This window comes from Xiphias gladius, chromosome 9 (assembly GCF_016859285.1).
Source record: "Xiphias gladius isolate SHS-SW01 ecotype Sanya breed wild chromosome 9, ASM1685928v1, whole genome shotgun sequence".
NCBI classification, from domain to species: Eukaryota; Metazoa; Chordata; class Actinopteri; order Istiophoriformes; family Xiphiidae; genus Xiphias; species Xiphias gladius.
Window position 1 is genome coordinate 11,469,505 of NC_053408.1, and position 24,081 is coordinate 11,493,585.

The 24,081-nt window shown below is 39.1% G+C and overlaps 1 protein-coding gene across 1 annotated transcript in view; it reads left to right on the forward strand.

The window, feature by feature from the left end:
• nrg3b (neuregulin 3b) overlaps positions 1–24,081 on the forward strand; it is a 181,967-nt gene that overhangs the window by 138,299 nt on the left and 19,587 nt on the right. Inside the window, exons 3-4 of the mRNA XM_040135935.1 lie at positions 14,116–14,189; positions 20,693–20,719. Coding sequence (XP_039991869.1) covers positions 14,116–14,189; positions 20,693–20,719 — 101 coding nt within the window. The remainder of the gene's footprint in view (positions 1–14,115; positions 14,190–20,692; positions 20,720–24,081) is intronic.

Sequence of the window (24,081 nt, forward strand, 5' to 3'; positions counted from 1 at the left end):
TTTGTGCACAGTACCTCTAGTCTGACTATATTTATGTGACTTACAGTAATTGTAGGTTCGTACTAGCACGAAATAAAACAAATGGCTTCTTTAAAGCAATCAATCTATCTTATTTTATTGTATGTTTTTGAAAATCATCAATAAATAAGGATATTACCCAATGATGTGTGTACTCGATACAATAAGCTAACTTGGATATCTGCCTTTCTTGTGTTACAAAAATTGATGATAAAATACAGTCTAATACTGACATATTAACAACTGCAAAAACCTATGTCTGAAGAAACTAATGGACATCTATTGCCCAATCAGAATTCATGTTGGCCATGGTAGAAAGTAAAATATGTACAATAGATGACTAAGGGGTTAAAACATACCACACTGCCTGCTTTTCCCTGTTTCTCTGATACATTCTTGTGGCTGTTTCACACTGTGAGTAATGTTTCTGTTGCTAACGCTCCTAAAGCGTCTGTGACATCCCTGTAAGGTCTAAGTTGGCGATAAACACCATTTTAACTATATGGCTGCACGAATCAATCATTTGATGTTGAAAGAATTTTCCATTAACGTTCCAATAACCACAGGTGTGACAGACAAACAAACAAAATCCAGGTCTTATAAACAGTGTGTTCTTTACTCATACACGTTTATGACTGGAAACATTTAGGATGCATTCGGTCAGCATTATACTGTGAGTTATTGTATAGAGATAATTACAAAGACACTAGATGCAAAACGAGTTTAATGACAGATTTTTGAGCTGGGCCAGGATTTCATTGATTGTGTATGACAGTGTATTGCGTAGCGGTGTCTGCCTGCAGGGTAAAGAAATGGGACCATCTAGTTGAGGCTGGTTGGCTAAGGCAGTCAGATTGATCACAATAGGAGCAATCTCTTCTTTCCCCCAGACACTTGTTTGGGTTCTGTTAGAGAGCAGTGTAAGCTGTTCCAATCATCTCTATCAGAGCACACTCCTCTAAACCTCTCATACTTGTAGGCAGTTTGCAGAAGCAAACATACCACATTCGACAACACAGGAGGCACATTGTGCAGCCAGTCACTATAAGATGTACCCTCTCTTGTCTAGCACACCCCAAACAGAGGAACATACACACACACATACACAACTTATTATATCATGGATCCTAATTCATCTTTTACAGCTGATACTGTAGCTGAGCCAGAGGTTTGGCTTAGAGTCAGTTCATCTATAGACAAAGCTATACCTTGACTGTGTTGTACACACTTTGTATTTCTTTGGTATGTGTAAGTGTGCGTGTACTGTATGTGCGTGAATTTGTGAGTGTGTACGGATAGGTTCTTTGGAGTCCATTAGAATTTGCAATGATTTGAACTCAATCATGCTGAATGTAGGTGACAGACAGGATTAAGGTTGTAGAGGCAGATGTCAGCAGCATCCAAAACACTGGGCACAAAAGGCAGCACCGTCCTCTTTCTATAAAGGAAATAATTTTCAAAAAGCTAAAAGAAAAACTGCAGTGACCCCACTCAACAATGGGTGGGCCTGCATGTGGCAAAAAAGAGCAACGGCTCTGCTATTGGCAGACAGAAAGTTAACTCAACTCACCCTCTCTGATGAGCTCCTGATACGAATGCAGATCAGAGGAAACACCAGGAGCCACGTGGTGTTGTGGCTTTTGCACTCTGTAATGCATCACAGAGCAGAGTGATTCCCCAGATACAAAGAAACCAGAGCCAGATTTGTACTATGTAGGGCAAGACGAGAAGCAAGGAAATGGGCATAACTAATATCAATATCGTTTGTGCAGAAAGTGTTTGTGTGTGCGAGTGTGTGCATATTGGTATTTTATTAGTCTTTTTCCCTCATTTTGTTCTTGCTATTTGATTTAAAAATTTCCCTGTTCACTTTTTTTAAATTTTATTTTATTATTTTATGTTAAGTTTTTGTAGAGCATTTTGTAATTGTTAATTTTGATAATACAGTGAATACATTTGTATAATCATTTGCTGGATTTCAGAATCATTTGTATATTATTAATCACAGAGAGGTGTATTTATTTCCAGAGCATCCTGGTGCCTTAGTGCTCAAGATGTATACCCTATAATAACAACATCCCTGGTTCAGTGCTGGTCTGGGACCTACTGTATGTTGCATATCATACCTCTCTCTCTCCATCCCCATCTTTACTGTCTGCACCACTTCTGTCACTATCTTGTAATTAATAAAAGGCAAAAATTCAATAGCAATGTAATTCTATGATAATTCAATGATACTGTTTATCAAATTCCAGCAAAATCATAAATCAAAATCATGATCTTTGCAAAATTGGTTGCTAGTTTTGTTTTGACGCATAAAAAAAAATTGCTTTCATTTCATTACAGTGGAAAGGACGCATGCACTAAACAACAGTTTGATTATTTTGTATGTGATTTTAATTGTATTGTGATATGCACTCACTGAGCACTGTATTAGGAACACATGTACAACTGCTTATTCATGCAATTATCCAATGAGCCAATCATGTGGCAGCAGTGCAATACAGGTCAGGGGCTTCAGTTAATGTTCACATCAAACATCAGAATGGTGAAAAATGTGATCTCAATGACTTTGACCTTGGCATGATTGTTGGTGCCAGACCAGCTGTTTTGAGTGTTTCTAAAAACTGCTGATCTCCTGGGATTTTCACACACAACAGTCTCTAGAGTTTACTCAGAATGATGCGAAAAACAAAAAAACATCCAGTGAGCAGCTGTTCTGTGGATGAAAAAGCCTTCCTTGATGAGAGAGGTCAGAGGAGAATGGCCAGATTGGTTGGAGCTGAAAGGCTGGAAAGACAGAAATCTGAGGGTGCAGTGGGCACAGACTTACCAAAACTGCACAGTTGAAGACTGGACAAACGTAGCCTGGTCTGGATTTCTGCTGAGGTGTGCAAATGGTAGGGTCAGAATTTGGTGTCAGCAGCACGAATCCATGGACTCAATCCATGCTGGTGGTGGTGTAACAGTGTGGAGAATGTGATCTTGACACACTCTGGGCCCCTTAATACCCATCAGTCATTGTTTGAATGCCACAGGCTATCTGAGTGTTGCTGCTGACCACGTTCTTCCCTTACTTCCAGCATGTTGATGCACCACGTCGTCTCAAACTGGTTTTATGAACATGACAATGAGTTCAGTGTACCAAAGTGACCCTCCCCACCCCAGTCACCGGATTTGAATCTAATAGAACACCTTTGGGATGTGGTAGAACGGGAGATTGGCAGCAGGAATGTATGGCTGACAAATCTGCAGAAATCATGTGATGCAATCACGTCAACGTGGAGCAGAATCTCAAAGGAAAGTCTCCAACATCTTGTGGAATCCATGCCATGAAGAACTGAGGCTGTTTCTTAGAGCAAAGAGAGGCCTTACCCGGTATTGCTATGGTGTTCATTATAAAGTGCTTGGTGAGTGTATATCAATAGTGAAAATATCCTTGTCAATATTGTGATAATGATTTCAGCTCGGGCTGCAACTAACTATTTTCCGTATCTATTAATTTGCTGATTGCTTCCTCGGTTAATTGTTCACAGATGTTTGGTCTATAAAATGTGAGAAGTGCCCACTACAATTTGTCAGAGTCTAAGGAGATCTCTTCAAATTGTTTTTTTTTTTTTTGTCCAACCAACGGTAGAAAATCCAAAGACATTTCCTGTAATTTACACAGACACAAAACAGAGAGGGACAGCACTCGTGGAAAGAGGGATAAGATAAGTGAATCAGTCATCGGTTAGTGCGAGTCTCATATAAAGCAAATGTAAACTCAAAAATAAAGTGAGATTATAGAAGTTGATGTCTTTGCTCATGAGGAGACAGATAATGACAGTGTTCTAAGAAATTGTGATACTTTGTGTCAAAAGATCTCAGTTTCCCACCTCCAAGTCTCTCATCATATGATCACAGTATAATCATGTTTAAATGGCAATGCCTTCTCTTTTAAGACTAAATTGCCAGTCTACAGCAAAAAATCCCTCTCCCACTATGATAATAAAGAGATCTGTGCATTTAATGCTGCGCTTATTAACAACACGAAGCGGTTGTTTAGATAAAGGTCAGTTTTTGGCAGTTCTTTGTGTAGGGCACCATTGTTCTTCTTATTAAAAGAAAATGCAGGGGAATAGAGATTAATAAAGGCTGATGTTGTGGCAGAGATTTCATAAGCAAATATGGAATTTACTTTCACAAATTACTTTCTTTAATGATTTAACATACAAAATAGTTGTCATACAGAGTTACGATTTAGAAGGGTGATTTTTTTCCCTTATTTAAAATCATGTAAAGCAAATGCATGTAAAATGTACACAAGTTCCCTTTCAGCTCTGTAAGACATTACACATTTTAAATCCATTCAAGACTTAAATGCGCTCAAATCCTGTTTCCTCTACAGAACATGCAGGTGATCTGCATTATTCTGAGAGGATCACTAACTCAAAAACAAAAGCCCCCTTCTATACAATGTGTTCACACAAGACTTTGATGTTACATACATTTTCACTTACCCCTTTAGAGAAGGAGGTGCATTATTCAGCTCACTCTTGCCTCTGCTATGGTGATGTAATCTGCAGCACCTACTACAGTTCTTGGCACCTTTGCTGAAACTGACTCAAACAGACTGCTCACAAATAAAAATTAAAACTCAATCACTTGCAAGTAATGAGTTTATGTCAGGACAGTATTTTTCAATCTGTTGTCATGGATCCAAACAACACAGTTGAACTTAATTAAGACTTCATGGCAACAGTCCTAAAGGGGCATGTAAATGATACTAAAGAGGATAAGCTTTTACACACCTCGTTGACAAGCAGCGGCTCTAGCGGGGTATTTCCTCTCTCTCGCCACCTTTTTTAATACTGTTTAATAACCACATTATGTCCTCTCAATGTACAGTTCAAATACCCCCTGCTAAATTCATAATGTACTGCGTCAAGTCTGTTTTGTGGCTGTTTGGCTCACAGAAATGTCTCTGGTGATTCAGGAAGATATTGTTTTGATGGCTCTCATAATCTCTTTGGTGTCTTTAAAATAGTTAGAATGATCTCAGTCAAAAATATTCAGGCAGTTAGCTCTCTTATCATCCTAGGAATCCCAAATGACCACACTGACAAATACTGTTAAAATCATCTGTGCTGGCAGTAGTTTAGTGCATACAAAGTCTAAGACATCATTAGATTAAGGCACAGAAGCATAACTGCAGACAGTATTGTATTATACATAAATGCTTTGATTAGAGTGAATGCAACTAAAACCAAGAAATCTAAGAGGAAATTTGCTATTTAACATAAGGTTGTAAGCCTGTATCCGTATCCCCCCGGCATTTTCTAGTTAGCAGCACACCATATTGTGTGAAGAGCAAGGAGGATGGATGCATCATTACTCAGTTTTAGGTAATGCTCTCTTCTGAAGCCATTTCATGGAGAATTATTTAACTCCTATTTATAGGTATCCCAGCTTGTCTTCTTGTTACTTTAGCATGTGCATTGATCATGTTAAGATTTATGCAAAAACCGCGCCCCCGCAGGCTAAATGAACGGCAGGCCGAAATCAGAAGAAGCCCCGGGTGTCAATTTTTTTCTCTGAACACTGGCCATAACAAATGCGGTCAGTTTTCAAATACCACAGTAAAAAGTTGAGAATTTTTAATAAAAACGTCAGTTAGGATTTTTATATTTATGATAGCACTGAAGATGGCCATGTGGAAGGACAAAATAATAGCTGGTTATCTACGTGGCTTTCACTCTATGGAATATGAGCTGTCGATTGTTTTGCTTTGGCGCTTCTAAACAGACTATATTAATTGATGATGTTTAGCGAGTCCTCTGCAAACACACCGCATGATCATCATAAATAGACTTGATGGATGATAATTTTATCTCCCCCCTATGTGCTGTGTTAGACTTGCTGTGTGATTTAGAGATAAGACGCAAGACATCAGAAAATACATCAAAAGAGGTCTTTTGTTCCAAGAAGCAAAGAGAATCTCTCTTTGTTTGTTTTCTTTTAGTCCAGTAGGGAAGTACATGAGCAGTTTTTCCAGTGAATCTCTAAATTATGTATCACTAGGCACAATGCAGATCTTTGGTATTTTAACAGGTAAGAGGTGCAAATCTTAAGAATATTTAACCTGTATAGACTGCCGTTAAAATTCATCTGTAATCTTCAAGAGCAGTTCTTAAAGTATTATTCTCTTCATAAACAGAATAGAATTTCTCAGTCTACCAGGATTTTTTATTTTTATTATTTTGCTATTGTGTGCACATGTGCACGTGTGCGCACATACACACATCCAGAAAGAGAAAGCAAAAAGAAATCTCTGAAGATGAAGAGGAATTCACCCCCTTCAGCAGCATCCCCTTCTCTGACTGTGTCCGTCTCCCCTCACCCTTTTCTTCCCCTCTGTTATCTCTAGTCCTTTGAAACAGCACCTGTTACAGACTCACAGCTTGGGGAGCTCTGTCATGATGTAGTGTGCACTCTTGCATGATAGAGTGCCAGCTCCCAGTTTCACGTTCAGACCTGCTGATGTGCAAGGCAAACAAAGCGAGATGTCTTCATCCTCCATGAGCTTAATGACTTCTTAGAGCATTGTGGATAGAGCACACCAGACCAGAACATCCTGTGCTGTGTTTCCCTCTGTGTCATACACCTATTGAAATATTTTATTTTGCTAGTTAGCTCAGATGACATGTGATAGTGAGATTGTGTAAGTGTGTGTTTATCCTGGTGAATAAAATGGCAGCAGCAGCCTTGTTTACTGTCTTAGCTGATGAAAATGTAATGATCCCTGCAGCAAAATGGGGACATTGCAGCAGCAATTGTACCAGGGTACAGCTCAAGAAAAAGCAATATACTGTAAACACTGTTTACCAGGGCCACTAAATGTATACAGGATAAGATCCAAAAAGTAGTGAAACTCTAGAAAATAAATAAGGGCATTATAACCTTATTTAAGATTATTCATCATGTATTTTTTTCAACAGTAAAGAGACTCATTGGTAAGAACCCTAATAGGCTCTAATTAACTGTAGTTGTGTTTGCATGGGCAATATCAGAGAGTACAGTTGTTTGACTGGCAGTCTAGATTTTAAACAAAGCATTATAGAGTTTTAAATCATACATCATACTTTCCGTGTCCGTAGTAAATGAAATCGCTTTATTATTGCACTGTTTTGTCATCAAAGTAATTAAGTCTACTTAAATTTATGATGCCAATTATTTAACTGCTATGGCCGCATTATGTTTATATTCACATATTATCAGTTATTTTAATAGAAAGAAGAGTTCCTAAGTGACAGCGTCCTTCTAGCTTTACCTCTTTTTGGCCTTTTCTTGTTATAGCATTAAAGTTTTGAACACAGACACATCCTGGCAGCTGCATATATCTCTTGTATGTAAACAGCTCACACGTAGTAATAGACATCCATCAAATTCGCTCAAGGTATAAATCATGTCAACCCTGCCTTCCCTGCTGCACTGCTGCAGAAGACAGATAGGAATATGTATGGCGTATGTGATAGAGACGGAAGACTGTCTTTATTGGAGGCATTTTGGCCTTGATTTGTGTTTTTTGTTTTTTTTTAACCATAGAACAATCTGGGCAGATTGCAGCCAACTCATAGCCTATTCTTCCTTCGTAGCCCATCAATAACAATGAGAGAAGTGTCAGCCACTGATTAGGCTTTGATATTGAGAGTGAAGCAGGGATGGCTGTGTGCATGTGTATGAATGCATATGTGTGTGTGGGTGTGTGTGTCTGCGTGTGTGTGTGTATTTCTTATTGTAAAAGAAATTAGATCACTTGAGGTCTACTTTTTTCCTCTCATAAAAAATTAATTTTAGTCAGTCATCCCGACCTTCCCAGTGGTAAGAAATTAGGCTGCGGTGGAAAGCAAATGCAGCTTAAATCAACTGTGTGCCCTCAGCCTCCTCCTATGCTGTATTTATGCACTTGATAAAATAGGTATGTATCATGGACTGCAGCAGGTGCTATATTTCAAAAATGAGCAAATTAAAATATCACAGTATTCGCCCATTCCACACGGTCAATGGAATTTAAATGATTTATTTCAATATTTAGCAATTAACATAATGCTATGTTGCAACAGTGCCTCGCTCGTGTATGCAAATCTTGATTTTTATTATGCATGACTTGTAGGTCAAATTATGGAAATTAGGGGTAACGCCCAATTCAGTAATACTTAACAACATCAACTGCACCAGTTGGTGTGCCATATGAAATGTGGCAGTGAGTCAAAAGCTTGGTGCAGTGTGATAAATGTGTCTATTGAGTGTGGCGAGAACCCCTGCTGCCAAATAATGATTGCCTTTGATAGTGAGACTGAAGAAAATCATTTCCAAGAAGTCAGGTAATTAAGGGAAAACTGATTCCGTTCAGCATTATCTGTGTTTCAGATTATTTGTAATACTTTCTGTCAACTTCCCAATCATAATTGTGCAAGTGCCATTTTTTAACAGCATGCAAGTCTCTTCCTTTTCGGTTTTACTAGTATTTCTATGTCATTTATTTATACCAGCATAAAAAGTTATTCATTTCATTTTGGCAAAGGACAACCGCCATGTCAAAGCTGGGGATAGTAACGTCCTGCAGTTCAGGGCTAGCCAGCTTTAGCTGTACATGTGTCATCCAGATAAATTAAGACATGCTGCTGGAGAGTTTTCAATATTTATATAGAGTAAGGCTGTGACTTTGCTTAACCCTTTCTTTTTAAGTGGCATAACTATGCTGTTCAGCCCTACGGGATGCCAAATGTTCTAATCAGGGAAGGAATTTTGATTTTTTTATGGATGTAATCTGAAGAAATGATTTCAGCTAACTGTAGTTCAGACTATAGAGTACTATAGACACTGTTAAAAAAAAAAGAAACTACCCTATTAAGTAATTACAGACACACAAAAACAGTTGCATACATAACAAAAGTCTATAAAGCTACATTCAGTATGGACTAAATTATGTTTTTAAGTGAAATATTTGTCAATATCTTTGCCCTATTAGAATAGTAAAATAAAGTCATTTATCCTAATGTTACATCAAAAAGATAAAACAAGGCAGTTATACTATTTAATCAGGACTTACCTCTCTAGACGCTTCTCGATGGATCACTGATGTGATAAGATAAATTACTCAAAACAGGAAAACAATCTCAGCACAAGGTCCATTTAGCCCCTGTTCTGGAGCCTTCAACCACATGATCTTCATCAGCTGATGCAGTTCGCCCAGTTGTAATGGATTTAGATGTTAATATTTCCATATTCACTCCATTCTGTTTTTTTTTCTGAAAACAATTTGTGAGGCCAAAGATGAACTTCAACTTTGAAGCCAGCAGGGACGAGAAGTCCTTAAAGGAATGGTATGACACTTTGGGAAATACGCTTATTTGCTTTCTTGCTGAGAGTTGGATGAGAAGATTGGTACCGCTCTGATGTCTGTACGGTAAGTATGGAGCTACAGCCAGGAGCTGGTTAGCTTATCTTAGCATAAAGAGTGGAAACAGGAGAAAACATCCTACCTCACTCTGTCCAAAGGTAACAAAATTTGCCCGCGAGCACATCTAAAACTCACGGAGTAACACGTTACACTGTATCTTCTTTGTTTGCTCCCCATAAAAACGTAACTGTAAAAGCTCTATTTTGTAGCTTTAGGGCGGGTTGTATGTTTGTGACTATTTCTTGGCTAAGCACAGTTTTCCCCTGTTTCCAGTCTCTATGACGTGAGAGTGTGATCGATCATCTCATCTATGCCTCGGCAAGAAAACAGAGAAGCGCTTTTCCAAAAAAGTGCTGCTTTAAGGCACTCTGAAAAAAATGGAAATTGGAACTGCTGCATCCAAGGTCAGGGATGAAGTTTGAACGTTACCTTAAATTACTCGACTCTCTTTTAAAACCTGGACTGTATTATATCAATTAAAGACCACCATAAGCTGCGTGACAGAATCGCCATTGTCATTCCAATTGGTTGTCAATTGATTGCTGGTAAAAGTGACGGATTAAGCCCCGTTCAAATTCCGTATCTCACATTTTATCCTAATAAAACTATCAATGACAATCAGATATTGAGCATCCAAAAGCAAGTTGTAAGGCTGAGTTAATCCTGTCATTAAGTGCTCAACACTCTGGGAGCAATTTTCACTTCCTGTAAGCTATGGTACCTCCCCTGTGCCTCATCAGTTATAGCTCATATGGAGCTATTTTATAGGACATGTGGAAGCTAATGCGGATGGGCTTCAGAAGGTCAATGAAAAGTTTCCCATCCCTTCTCTCCTCCTTGCACCTCTTTTCCCTCCCCTTGCACTCAAACTATCCTTTATTTTTCTCCACGCTAATTAACAGGCAGGATGGTGATTAGTCATGAGGCAGTGCTCCCCACCCCTCTGTCATCCTCCAGATTTAGAGGTGTGTTTTCTCTGTGACTGGAACATGTGTTTAAAGCAGCTGGGTAGTCACTGACAGCTCTGGAGCAGTGGGGGGAAACATGCTCTGAGTCTATAGCTGCTGTTCATGCACACAGTGGCTGCAGGATATAAACACACACACTTGAGAAAGCTGTCATATGAGCCCCACTCCACACACACACACACACACACACACACATCTGGGTTCACTGTTAGATACTTCCGACTTTTGAAGCACACCAACGCACATATACATAAATATAAGCTCTTGTTCTCCCATTTTCCCTCACTGGAGGTACACACCCAAACACATACTCAAAGTGCGTCGTTATCTCATAGTTTATTATCTATTCAGGCATTTGACGCCATGTTCACACAAACACATTTACAAAGCATTGTTTGCATCTCATTGAGGGATGGCTGAGCTTGTTTCACAGTGCTACAAAGATGGTAGGAGGGGAGAGATGGAGACATAGACAAACAGAATGCAAGCTCAGACGTAAACAGATAGCCAGACAGGCTTTCTGCCTTGGGGTTTGTGATTCAGAATACTAACAAGGCGTCTGAGCTCACACCCAGGGATAGAAGCTGTGAGGTACGGCAGAGCCAAGCGATGGGAGGGGAGGAACGATTTACCCTTGAAATGTGACTGGCTGCCTTGAGTACCTCCCTGAATTTGGTGGTACATCATTGGCTTTCTGCCTGAGATTGGCACGCTGACAAAAAAGGGACAGTGCATGAGTTTTGTATTTAATGCAGGATTCAGTTTTCAACTAAGAACATAGGGATGCACAAAGGGCATACGGTATCTGACCATCCATCAGTATTTGAGAATTTTTCTATCAAAAAGCTAATGCAAACATGCAATTTTAACTTTGGATGTAAGATGAGTGTGTGTATCAATACTCCGTCCCTCTCCCACTGTGGCCCTAACTTAATTTCACCCATACAAAAGCAGTTATAATTTGGTAATTAATCTCATGCAGTATCTTTGCATTAGTCATTTGGACTGGTGCTTTACGCATCATATGGCATGTTATTTGGCATATTCCATTTCACTGTAAAATGTTTAGTCTGATTTAATGGTCGATTTGTACGGTGATTGATGATAACTTTTAAATGGATGTTTTGTTTCAGATTTTCATTCATGCATCTGATTCAGATCACTTAAATCATGTTGACTTTTGCCTATTTTTTCCCTAAAATGAATATCGAGTGCATCATGAACAATCACCATAAGAATCCAACTGATGCTATTTGACACAGAATTTGTTACTATACTATAATTAATTATTATGCAAATCATTAATTATACCAGCCCTGGTTCACAAATGCACAGTGGTAAACTCCCGAGCAATATATGAATACTATGCCTTAAAATTGAGGTATCATCTGAATTATAATAACATCATAAGATGTTGTGACCTTTTGTGGTCTGCTAGGTCATCAAATCTATATTACCAATAATCGCTTCACCCCAACGATATTGCTGTATTATTGATATTGTGGTTTGTGGTCCAAATTTGTTGTCATATTGGATTTTGTCAGTGTTCAGACCTAGTATAGTCTATTGATAGCTCTGTGTGCTGCTCTGTAGGACAACATAACACAGCATAATTGCGTCTGTGCATGTGTGTGTAAATGCATGAAGAGGCTGAGAGAGAGTTTGGAGAATACCAGGGTATTTGCATTAGTAATTTTTTCAGGTTGATTAAGAGGTAGAAGTCTGACTGTAGGAGAGACAATGACAATGACAGTACAGAAGCAGCTTCTTTATCCCCTCCTTTGCCTGAGCAATGAACTACAGAAGCTTTTTGTGTTTTGCTTATTACAGTGGAAATGAAATGACACAAAGCGTTTGAGGTTTAAGATTTAGAGGGTTTAATTATAGAATATTTTTCACACATCAGTTGAACGGCAATGAGTCCCAGTATTTAAAAGTGCAGTTAGAGAGATTTTTACTGCCACATAACACAAAATAACCATTTCAACGATCATGCCCTGCAGCTTGACAGGGGTGCTGATCACTATGAATGGCACTGAGGTTTCAAAAGCTTTCCACGTACAATGTCTAGCAAGCCCATCATTTAAAGTATTTGTTACGTCTTTAAATTTAACTTTTTTAAAGTGGCTATAGTGAGTACTTTTATAAAAAAAAAGATGTAATAATAATAATAATAATAATAACAAAAATCAGTTAATACAGGTTAAAAGCTAATCAAGAAATGTTAGCTACTTAGCAGGTTCCTTTGGAGCAGCAAAAAAGAAAAAAAAATCACCAAAAAGGCACAAACTGAAAAAATGGACGCCCAATGAAAATGGTGATGCAGCTGCAGTAGCAGCAGTAGGTGTGAAATTAGGGGACCATGTATTTTATTCATTTTCATCAGTTGTACTGCATTATAGAGTAAACAGAAGAGTTAACAAACTGCACATATTGAGCTGAGACACACTGAGCAAATGGAGCTGAAACTGTAGCTTGAGGAGTAAAAACAAAGAAAGATGACAATCTATCACAGTTTTCACTCTGGTCCCAGCCTTAACCAACTGCTTTGGATCTCCACTGCCTCTCAGTTTGTGTTATCACTCATTTGTTGTTGGCGGTGTTATTTTGTCTTCATTTTTCTTCAAGTTATCAGGTCAAGCCAAGCTGAGTAAGACTGAATGGTCCACTTGTTGCCTGTCACTCATCCAGTACATTACACTGTATTCGGGATCTGTGACGCAGGTGGAAATGTGGTGGACAGACATTGATGGACAACGTGTGAGTGTAAATCCCCCTCCAGTTTAGCGACAATAAGTCACTGACTGATGGAATAAAGAAAATATAGACAATTCTGAAACATCGCTCACTCATGTACGAGTTTATGTTGAAACGGACACATCAAAGCAAATCCCCGAATTGTCTCCCCTAAGCCGTGAAAAAGCAGAGGGATGGATCAGCCCAATGAATGCGCTCACAGTATGGCCACTATTGAAGATAAGAATAAAAAATCAATGGAGGATTGTGCCAAACTGGGGCTGAGTCCTGAGGAACAGCTCCAAACTTTATGTTTGTCCTGTATTTTATAGAACTATATATGCATCAAAATGTATAACAACCGTATAGAATTCTTGTATGCTAAAGGCTATTCCTAAAATATTGCATCATACTGTATACACCCCAGACTTCAAATGTCATAATTTCAGTGGATATATTTATGACAGTTGCTGAGGGATCTGCAGGCATCAACAGTGCAGGGATATTTATTTGATGATGAAGGCAAATATCTGGACTCTGCCAGGACTTTGTTTATATGAGTGTTCCAACTGCATCACGCCAAGTACTCTCCATCCCAGTACCCCATTTCTTCCACTGGGAACTGGCATTCCTGTCAGTCATGTGCTATCAGTGAGACTGCAGACGCTGCTTAGGCCTGCCCAACTATCTTCCCCTTCCTCTCTTTCTTCTCACCCCAACCCTCGCAACAGTTTCTGTGTATCTCTCTGCACCACCTCAGTCCTCAGTGAGCACTCCGCTTTTTACCGTCCATTCACTTCTCCATCTAGGTTTCCCGTTCTCAACTTTCCTTATCTGAGAGTCTCCTCAGCTGATAGTTAATGTTGTACTTTGGTACTTTTTGCTTGGTTTGTCTTACTTCTAATCTCAAATCTTTCTTCCTTTTTTTTCTGCCTCTCTCTCTTGCAGGTGTAAGGAGGGCTACCATGGGCTGCGCTGTGACCAGTTTGTACCCAAGACAGATGCTATCTTGTCAGACCCAAGTACGCTCTCCTTTCTATTTTTTCATCCAACAGTATTGGTGTATTGATCCGCAACATGAAAACAAATTCATAGAAAGGACATGTTACATGGCCTTGAGCGAATCTCTGACTGTACTGTATCAATAAGATAAATATAAATCGAGTGAGATAAGCCTTAAATGAATTCTTGCAGCACATAACACTGCAGTGTCAGAGAAATCAGAATAGTCACTGGGGAATGTTTTTTGTATAATCCCAATGTGTCTAAAGTAGAATTTCTCATTCTTTGTGCACAATACAAAGCATAATGAAGAAGCCAAGTGCTCACTCATTTTCACAGGTAGTAAGTCCAAGGAACCTTAAGGTGCTCTTGAAGATAAAAAAAAAATTGGGCACGGGAAAGAAAACATTCTGACACTCTAAGGCAGAGCAAGGGGAGACGTTATATTTAGAGCTTTCATTTAATAGGGCCCACTGGTTAAAACATCATCCAGTAAATAAATAGAAAGTGCCTCTAAAGTCCCGGACGAACTGACTTGCAAACTGCCAGAGATAAAAAGTTTTGATCAGGTCAATTTAAATGCTTAAATGTTACTTGTGCTTTGGCATAGAAATATAAAAAAAAACTTATTTCTATAACCTAAAATTACTACATAGAGCTACTCTACAATGGTACAGTATGTAGTCTAAGAGGTAATGTTACAATATACATGTTAGTATTTAATTCTTAAGAATATAGATGTTTTCAGTTGCTGCATTCTCTACTTTAGGTTTAATATTTCCATTTTTTCACAACAGGTGGCCATACATTAATACAGCAGTGTCATAATGTGGAGATTAATTTGAAACTGAGTATGACCAATTATTAACATAAAAAACACAATTTAGTCACTAGACAGTCAAAATGAGTATCAAAAGAATGCGTTTCTTTATTGTCCTATGCACAGGAGGTGCTACCGTGCAGATTAGAATTGAACCCTGTGCATAAAACCTCCTGTATCTTTTATTGTAGTCTTTAAATTTGCTTTGCTTTAGTGTAGCTAAAAGAAAGGAAAGTCTTCAGTTTCCTATTGTCCATGAAAAACAATTCCCCTGAAGTCTTTTGAATCCCTATGACAGCTATGTAGTGTAGTTAAAAAATAAAGCAAAAGTCAGAGGTACAACGAAGAGAAATTGGAAGCCCTGAGCCTTTCCCCTGAGACTGCGGCTTTACAAATTCACACTCTTTCATGGAGTGACTTGGCTCCTTTGCACGAGAAGTCAGAGAGAAAACTTAACTCCTATTGCCTTCTGTTTGATGCCACCAGGCCCACTGAGAGTCCATTAATGGGGTCACAAGCCAGTGTCATGAAGCATGTTTCATGCTCCCTCATGGCACCGAGTTTTCAAAATGGGATTTATTTTATCTTCTATAGGCAGACATCACTTTTCCTGTGTGACCAGATCAGGAGATTTTTATGGTGTGCTTTCAGATAAGCTGAATCTTATTGTGTTTTTCACAAAAATGGACACTTGAAGAAACAAAAAGATTAGAGCACATTTATGGCACAATATCATTTATTAAAAAGGCATCAGCAGGCAAAATATAAAGAGGGTTTGTTTAATGTATTATATGCATGTTTATGTTATTTTATACACTTCTACACTCTTTTAATTCTCTGCAGTAAAATATACTGTATATATATTTGACACTATTTACAATTTTAAAAATTCCTGCGGTATATGGGCTTACTCAAAGCACTTTTAAAAAAAAAAATTCTATTTGTATCACTGTGAATACGTCACTCCAAAATGTAGAAGGAATGAACCGTTGGATTAAACATACAATATACCTTGCAGAGGACTAAGACTGTGTTTCAGGGACATGCATGTATAACAGTAGCTAAAGGCAAGCCTATAAGGCAGTTCGATCAATATTTGGGAAAACACAGCACTTCGGAGCAGGAATCTCAGACAGCAGCATTAAGTCCTAAGCTAAAAAGCTTTATTTGCACCATGGCTGTTCCTACTGTAATACTGCATGTGTTGTGTCCAGAGTAGTTTAGGGGGGTGATTTCCAACTTTTTCACCTTGTGACCCCTTAAAACAAAGTTCTATCTATTAGCTGCCAATCGTCACAGATTGCATATGAGGTGTGAACAATGAGCCAAAGAGTCGTTTTTCCTTCTCAAATTGATTTCGTTTCAAAGTATTTTTTTCTAGAGGGGCTGTTGGGGTAAAATAATACAGTATTATGCACGAAAAAGCAAAGATTAGAGCAAATTCTGAAAAAGAAAACAGAATGTACTTAACAAATGAAAGATTATAGAAAAAAATTAAAATTACTGAATATTTTAATCTGAATGCTTCTCTCTTTAGAGTCCAGAATAGTTGTGGGGAATAGAATGCCAATAAACCAATAAATATATGAAATAACTTTTCCCTTTTTTTTTTACTGAATGTACACATGTACACAAAATTCCAGTACTATTTTGAGGGAGAGTAGTTGCTGTATGTGGAAAACTTGCTTAGGTGCTACAGGGAGAAGGTGGATGAGTGTACAGTACATGTACAGTACTTCTTCCTACCTCCCATCACAGATGTTTCATTAAATTAGGCTCCAGTTATTGCCACAAGGCTCCCTAGTGAACTCTTATGGCCCAGAATCATCACCTCCCACCCAAGTTGTATACACTGTATACACTACATATCCATATACAGTATATAGACAGCCTGCATATGAACAGTATTTTATGATCTAAATTGCAGCATTGCCAGGCCTGTCATGAATATAAAAATCTCATGAAAAGCAGGGATATACCATTATTTATTATCGTTATATAAGCTTTTGTTTTCCTCCAACAGAAGTTTTTGGGAGCATGAAGGCCAGACCTCAGTCTTGTGTACATGGTTGCTTTTTACTTTCTTTGTTTTAAAAGTTAATTTTGTTCTTTTGTCATGTTTTCTTTATTCAATTCTGTTGTATTGTCTTCTTTTGGTCTTGTAGTTATGTGCTCCTGGACTAACTTGGAAGCATGACTAACTAGTTCTGTTAGTTCAAAGTATATAATGGCTATGCATTATAAACGTCATTTCTGTTAATAGTACAAAAGTATTTATAAGAATAAGTTGGTACATAAAATAGATGGATATACAGTCTATAATATCCATCAAATACCTATAAAAATACTATAAAATGGTCATTAAAGCTTTGTCAAAACATGTTTAAGAGCTCTTTAGTAGTAATTTGTGCCATTAACTCATCCCTAACCTCTTTTATCAGAACAAAATAAAATATTGACATCTGTAATACAACACTGTATACAAATTGTCTTGTATTGCCATTCCACACAAGCACCTGTTCAACACAGTAAGCTGTGTTGTGGCCACAATCGTTGAACCACTATGGGAGATAAGTGTACCCTGGAAGATTTGAGAGAGGAATGGAGCCTATTTTGATCTCTGTTGATACAGAGTTATCTAAAATTTACTCAGATTACCAAGGGTTTTTTAGGATTATCCTGCTTTCAAAAGCCCAATCATATAATAACATACACACATACATGCACACACTAACAACAACTACAAGTGGGGCGAGCCCCATTGAAACTCAGTTCATTGTGTGTATGTGTGTGTGTGTGTGTGTGTTTGTATGAGTGAGTTTGTTTGTTTTCACGTGCATGTTTGCATGCAGAGTTTAATTTTACATCTTCATTCAATCATGTGGCAGTATTATCCACAAATCACAGCCTGTGGTGAGAAACGTTTCATCGACCATGCATGCTTTACTGCTCTCACCTATTTTTTCTTTTCTGAAGTCAATCTCTGTGCACCTTACAGTCACAAATCATCCATCGTCGCTCATCCTTTGTCTTGGTATTGACTGGCTACAAAACAGCCACACAGAAGAGCAGCTTGGATTGGCTTGCACACAGTGCCACTCAAAAAAGCCCAGGGACAAAAGAAAAAAGAGGCGACGTGCCAGTTATTCCAGCAATACTGCTGTGCGCTCAGCTTTGGAAATGAGGAAGGGAGAAGGAGCTGGGGTCTTACATATTGGTGCACAGTGGGGAAGTGGCATGGTCTTTAATTGGAGGCATGGGAGTGTAGGAAGGCTGCAATTTAGTTTATACCTGATAAAGAACCGCAATGAGTTTCTTCCTTAACTGTGAGAGAGATTAGGGCAGGCCACTAATGATGTTCAGTTGGGCCAGTTGCACCTTTGAGACCACAGAGGTGATGTTTGGTGGAAGATTGAAGACATGGAAGAGGAAGGTGAGCCAGCTTTTTGTTTTACTCGACTGATTTACAAAGAAGAAGAAGTCGAGCCTAATTTGAACAATTTATCTCTGGTAGATATTAGGCCTGGAGTAAATAGCTACACAAGATATTGAGTTCAAACACATCACCAGCCGCACAAAGACACACATACACACACCGGCTCCCCAGTTCCCTGCTCACCCAAGTCAAGGAGGGGATTAAGGATTTGATTCACTCCTGCCATTGTCTCTGCCACCTGCCAGATTCCTGCCTCTTAATCGGGCCAAAAGCATCTGACATGATGCACAGGTATTCTCTAAGCTTGCTCAAGGCTCCCACAAGACGCCGTAAACGATTCCCCAGGGTGCTTTGAGTTGCCAGTGTAGAGGATTGTGATCCTGCACATATTATGATTGGTGAATGTCCTGAGACAAGGAAGTGCCAAAGGAAGGGATGTGTATCAGTGTCGTAATGACATCATCTGCACAGGCTGTGACAGTCAGGGCGATTAAGAGTGGAAAAGTGTTCGCTGTTGCCATGGGCAATCATAGGGAAAGGCTTGAATGGATAATACAGATCAGGCAACATCAATAAGATGCTGCATTCACTTCTCTGGCCTTGCCAAGTATTTGTGCCACTGTGACAGTAAGTGCCTAGTAACAAAAGTGTGGACCATGTCTTAATCATGCAGTTATATCTCAAAACACCTCAGGGCAAACAGCACAATGTCCACCAGCCAGAATAGTTTGGCTCTTAACTGTTTTAATCATTAGTTTATGATTTGCTATGAGACTGACTCAGATTCAGTAGGAGCGTATAGTAAAGGCAGACATTTGTTATATAATCCTCGAGGCTACAGGAGATACATCTGAAAACGATTAACTTACATTGTGTTCCATAAAAACCAGGATGAAACCTGCTTCCTGTTTAAATACAAAAATAAATTAATTTGTTAATTGATTGATTAGTTTGGGGATTTCGCGCCTGCTTTTCCGTCTTTTTTTCTAATTTCTCTCCTGTTATCACTGTAATCTTGAAAATCCACTTGCCTCATTAAGAATCTGTCAGGCTGTCCTAGAGAACATGATGAACTTGGGTTTGTATTTAATAATGACATTTTCGCTTTAAATGCTCGCTGAAACTTTCTCTAAATGTCATAAGTTTGCAAATCACAAATCGCACCCCTTAATAGAGTGAGATAACCCTGTGCAGTTATGATAATCCATTCATCCAGATGTTAGTTTGTCTTTTGCCTTTCTGAGCCAAACTCCAATTCTCTGGTTCTTATTTTTCCTCAAACTTATAAAGCCATTGCACTGCAAGATTTCCTCATATTGCAATCAAAATTCATCCGGGAATAGATGTTTTTATTTATTTAATTGTTTTAATTTCTGCTTGAGCCTTTTTATTTTTTGCGAGTCCCCACCATATAATTTGCAAGGGTTGGCAAGCCGAATTCTATTTAAAACTCAGACCACCTCTGTCAGGAAAGCAATTACTAGTGAGGGTTTCATTTTAATTTAAATGAGATTACATTACAGTGACATGAAAAGGGGGCACTGTCAGGATGGAAAGAACACGAGTGTTTCTTTTTATCTCGTTTCCCAGTGCTGGCATTGGGGTGAAAGACTTAACCGCACGAAGCAAGATTGTGTGTGTGTGAGTGAGAGGCTGTATGTCAAAGTGTGTGTGCGCAAGAGACAAAGAAATACAGACAAGAGTGTAACATACTGTATGCCTATGGGTGCGCAAGCATGTGAGCGTGTGCGTCTGGTGGCGCATCTTAAAGCGACCAGTGTGTGAATAATGAAAATCTATGCTTGAAGACAGAGAACAATTACTGCAATGCCTCAGGCTCAAGTCAATATAAAAGGCCTGTGCAAAGCAATGTCAGTGACATAAAGCTATATGATATGTCATTTTCAACTTTTTATTTTCATGAGCCTTCCTCTAATCCTCTCAGCCCCCATATCTTTGTTGTTTTCTTTCTTCATTCAAAGCTACTGCAGGCTGTGTGACTTCAGAGTGTATCATGGAAAAGCATACCAAGCATATGCGGCTGGCTGGCTCATTACCTGGTGCACAAGGGAGAGCCATGTCAGAGAAAGCCGTCAAACCAACTTTATGGTCTAGTTGCAGCATGTGTCTCTCCCCAAGGTGATTTCTTAGTAAGATAGAGGCGCATCATGTTGTAACTGTTTCATACTGCTCTCTCTCCCCCTCTCCCTGTCTCTGTTTACCCATTCCCTCCCTTTTCTCATGCTATCTGGCCTTGAATGGAACAGCGGATGAACTTGGGATCGAGTTCATGGGTAAGACAACTTCTCATTGAGTGTGTGGAGTGCTCAATCTTTCATGTGCCTTATGTCTGCAAAATACCACATACAAAACACACAATCCCGCACAACAAGGCAGCTCACCTTGGAAAATTAATGTGGGCTAGTCTCCATGGAAACACCGTGGTGGTGAATTAGGTGTATTCTGTCTGCATGAGGAACAGCACTGTTACAGAGGTGTTGTGTAATGAATATAAAGCAATAAAGTCAGACTGCAGCATGTTCATGTATGAATCTGTGTCTAGTCAGTTTAGCAGCAGTTTTTGAAACTGTTATATGTGGTGTAAAAATACTGCCTGTGTTTTGAGTGACATGTACTTCATCTGGATTTGCAAAACAATTCATCTAAAAAGCCTTCACAAATACAAAAAGTCTACCGATGGAATAAGAAGCAATGGAAATAAGTTTAAACCTCTTTGGAATTCCTCTGGTATTACTTAAGGTACCTTTCCACCTTCCAGGTGGTTAACAAATCTTTAAAAACCAAATTATCTAGACCTCTTTCTTTGATAATGACACACTGTTCTTTGTCCAGGGGGAATATACAATCTCACCCCCCACACACACATGCTCTACCACACTCTACCACACTGTTCTTCATTCTCTCATTTTGCCTTCCTTCCCTCGCTATCTGACTGCCTTTTGCGCATACATAAAACCAACATAAGCATGCTGTGAAGTTTTCCATTAACATGGCTTCCTACACTGCCACCCCATCACACACTTGCTCCAGTAAACAGAAGGAAAGAGAAGAGGCTCTGAAAGAGAAGCCTGCCCGTGCACACAACATTCCCCAGTTCAGTGGTTTAAATCTGGGACTAAATTAGTTCAGTATGATACTGCAGGTGGGTGGATGCATTAGAGAAAATGAGAACAGGATTGATCGATTGATATGTGGACAGATGACAGAGAAACAGATTTCTTTTTCTTTTTTCTTTTTTTTTGGCTCTGAGGTAAGCACTGTGCATGCTCATTTGCTTATTCATTGTGTTCCATTATGACTTCCTCTTCTGCTGTAGCAATGACTCTTGTCAGTTGTTATGTAAGTCCAATATGTGACAGTCAGAGTCGGAGACAGTCAGTCCGACTACAGAAAAACTCTGTTTGAAGTGGGATCGAGTGCTCTAAATATGATTTTGTCTTTTGATTTCCTTGGATTCTTTAGCCAAGCAGCTGCATCTCTGTGTCTCACTAGTTTGCGCTGTATTTCAGGCTAAATACTCCATTTTGTCATGGATATTTTAGCATGGTCCTCATTATAGAATTTTTCTAGTCATGTACAGAGCGGTTGCTATAGCATAGCTCGCCATACGGAATTGTATTGTCCTTATGTCAACATGGCATGGCTTAGCTAGTATATGCGAAGCTGTTCAGTTTGTTCCCTTTCTCAAAATTGCATCTAATTTCAAGAATCCCTTGTAGGCATCAGGCATGAAAGGCCTGTAATGGTTTTATGTGCAGACTGCATGTTGGTTTCGCCTTGCAGCCATTCAACAGAGCTTTGTAGACAGCTTTTTTTATATTCAGATTTTGTAAAAGCTTATTCCCTCTATACAAAAAAGGCAGAAGCTTGTTTCAGGTTTTGCTCCACATGGGCACTGATGATGTGGCAGCAGGGAAAGACATTTCCCATGTATTTCAAACATGCAACTGCCAAGAGGTCATTTCGCTAATGCTAAAGGCTAGAGGGTCTACAGGGGCAAAGATATACAAGATATACAAATTGCAGGATGGGTCAAGAATCTTTGAGTCAAGAACTTGTTGATTGCTCCACCAGTCAGAATTATTAGAATGCCAGTGTCACATATGTAATAAGTTCTACCATTCACAAATTAGCCTGACAGATCTCAGAGCTGACATTATCAGTCATTTGGCTTATAAGAGATATTATAGTTATATATGCTGATCACTATATAAACGTTGTATGTCACCATGTATGTTTTCAGATATACATAAAGACATTTTAATGGACTTAATTGCAGCAAAAAAATGCTTATAGGCTGCATTTGTTTTTATGCAATTTTACCTTCTTTTCTCCTAATTCGAGTTAATATAGTTTTGAGAAGGTATGTATATATATATATATATATATATATAGGTATTACTTGTCATTTAATTTCAAATATTTTTTACTTTATGAAATTAAATTCAAATTATTTAAAGTTGCTTTCATCTTCACTATTAGAGTTTATTTTTATTCTGGAAAGTGTACTGCCACAAACAGCTCTTTAATAACCATATCAAATGGATCCTAGTCCAAATTTTGAATTGTGTATGAAAAACATACAATGCATTCTTCATTCATTTTTTCCCTCATCAGTCTACACTCAATACCCCATAATGACAAAGCAAAAACAGAATTTTAGAAATTTTTTGCAGATTGATTAAAAAGGAAAAACTGAGATATCACATTCACTCCTTACTTTGCTGAAGCACCCTTCGCAGTGATTACAGCCTCAAGTCTTCTTGGGTATGACGTGACAAGCTTTGCACACCTGGATTTGGGGATTTTCTGTCATTCTTCTCTGCAGGGACCGTTGGTGGACAGCTCTCTTCAAGTCTCTCCAGAGAGGTTCGATTAGGTTCAAGTCAGGGCTCTGGCTGGGCCACTCAAGGACATCCACAGAGTCTTCCCTAAGCCACCCCTATTTTGTCTTGGCTGTGATCTTAGGGCCATTGTCCTTTAGAAAGATGAACCTTCAGCCCAGTCTGAGGTCCTGAGTGCTCTGGACCAGGTTTTCATTAAGGATATTTCTGTACTTTGCTCCATTCAGCTTTCCCTCAACCCTGACCAGTCTCCCTGTCCTTGCTGCTGATAAACACTCCCACAGATTGATGCTGCCACCACCATGGTGTACCGTTGGGATGGTATTGGGCAGGTGATAAACGGTGCCTGGTTTCCTCCAGACATGATGCTTAGAATTGAGGCTAAACAGTTCAATCTTGGTTTCATCAGACCAGGGAACCTCGTTTCTCACTACCTGAGAGTCCTGTAGGTGGTTTTTGCAAACTCCAAGCAGCTTTCATGTGTGCTTCACTGAGGAGAGGCTTCTGTCTGGCCACTCTGCCATTAAGCCCAGATAGGTGCAGTGCTGCAGTGATGGTTGCCCCCCTATCTCCACAAAGGATCTCTGGAGATCAGCCAGAGTGACCATCAGGTTCTTGGTCACGTCTCTTACCAAGGCCCCTCTCCCCCGATTGCTCAGTTTGGTGGCCAGCTCTAGGAAGGGTCCTGGTTGTTCCAAATGTCTTCCATTGAAGAATTATGGAGGCAACTGTGTTCTTGGGATCCTCCAATGCAGCAGAGATTTTTTTGTAGTTTTCCCCAGATCTCGACA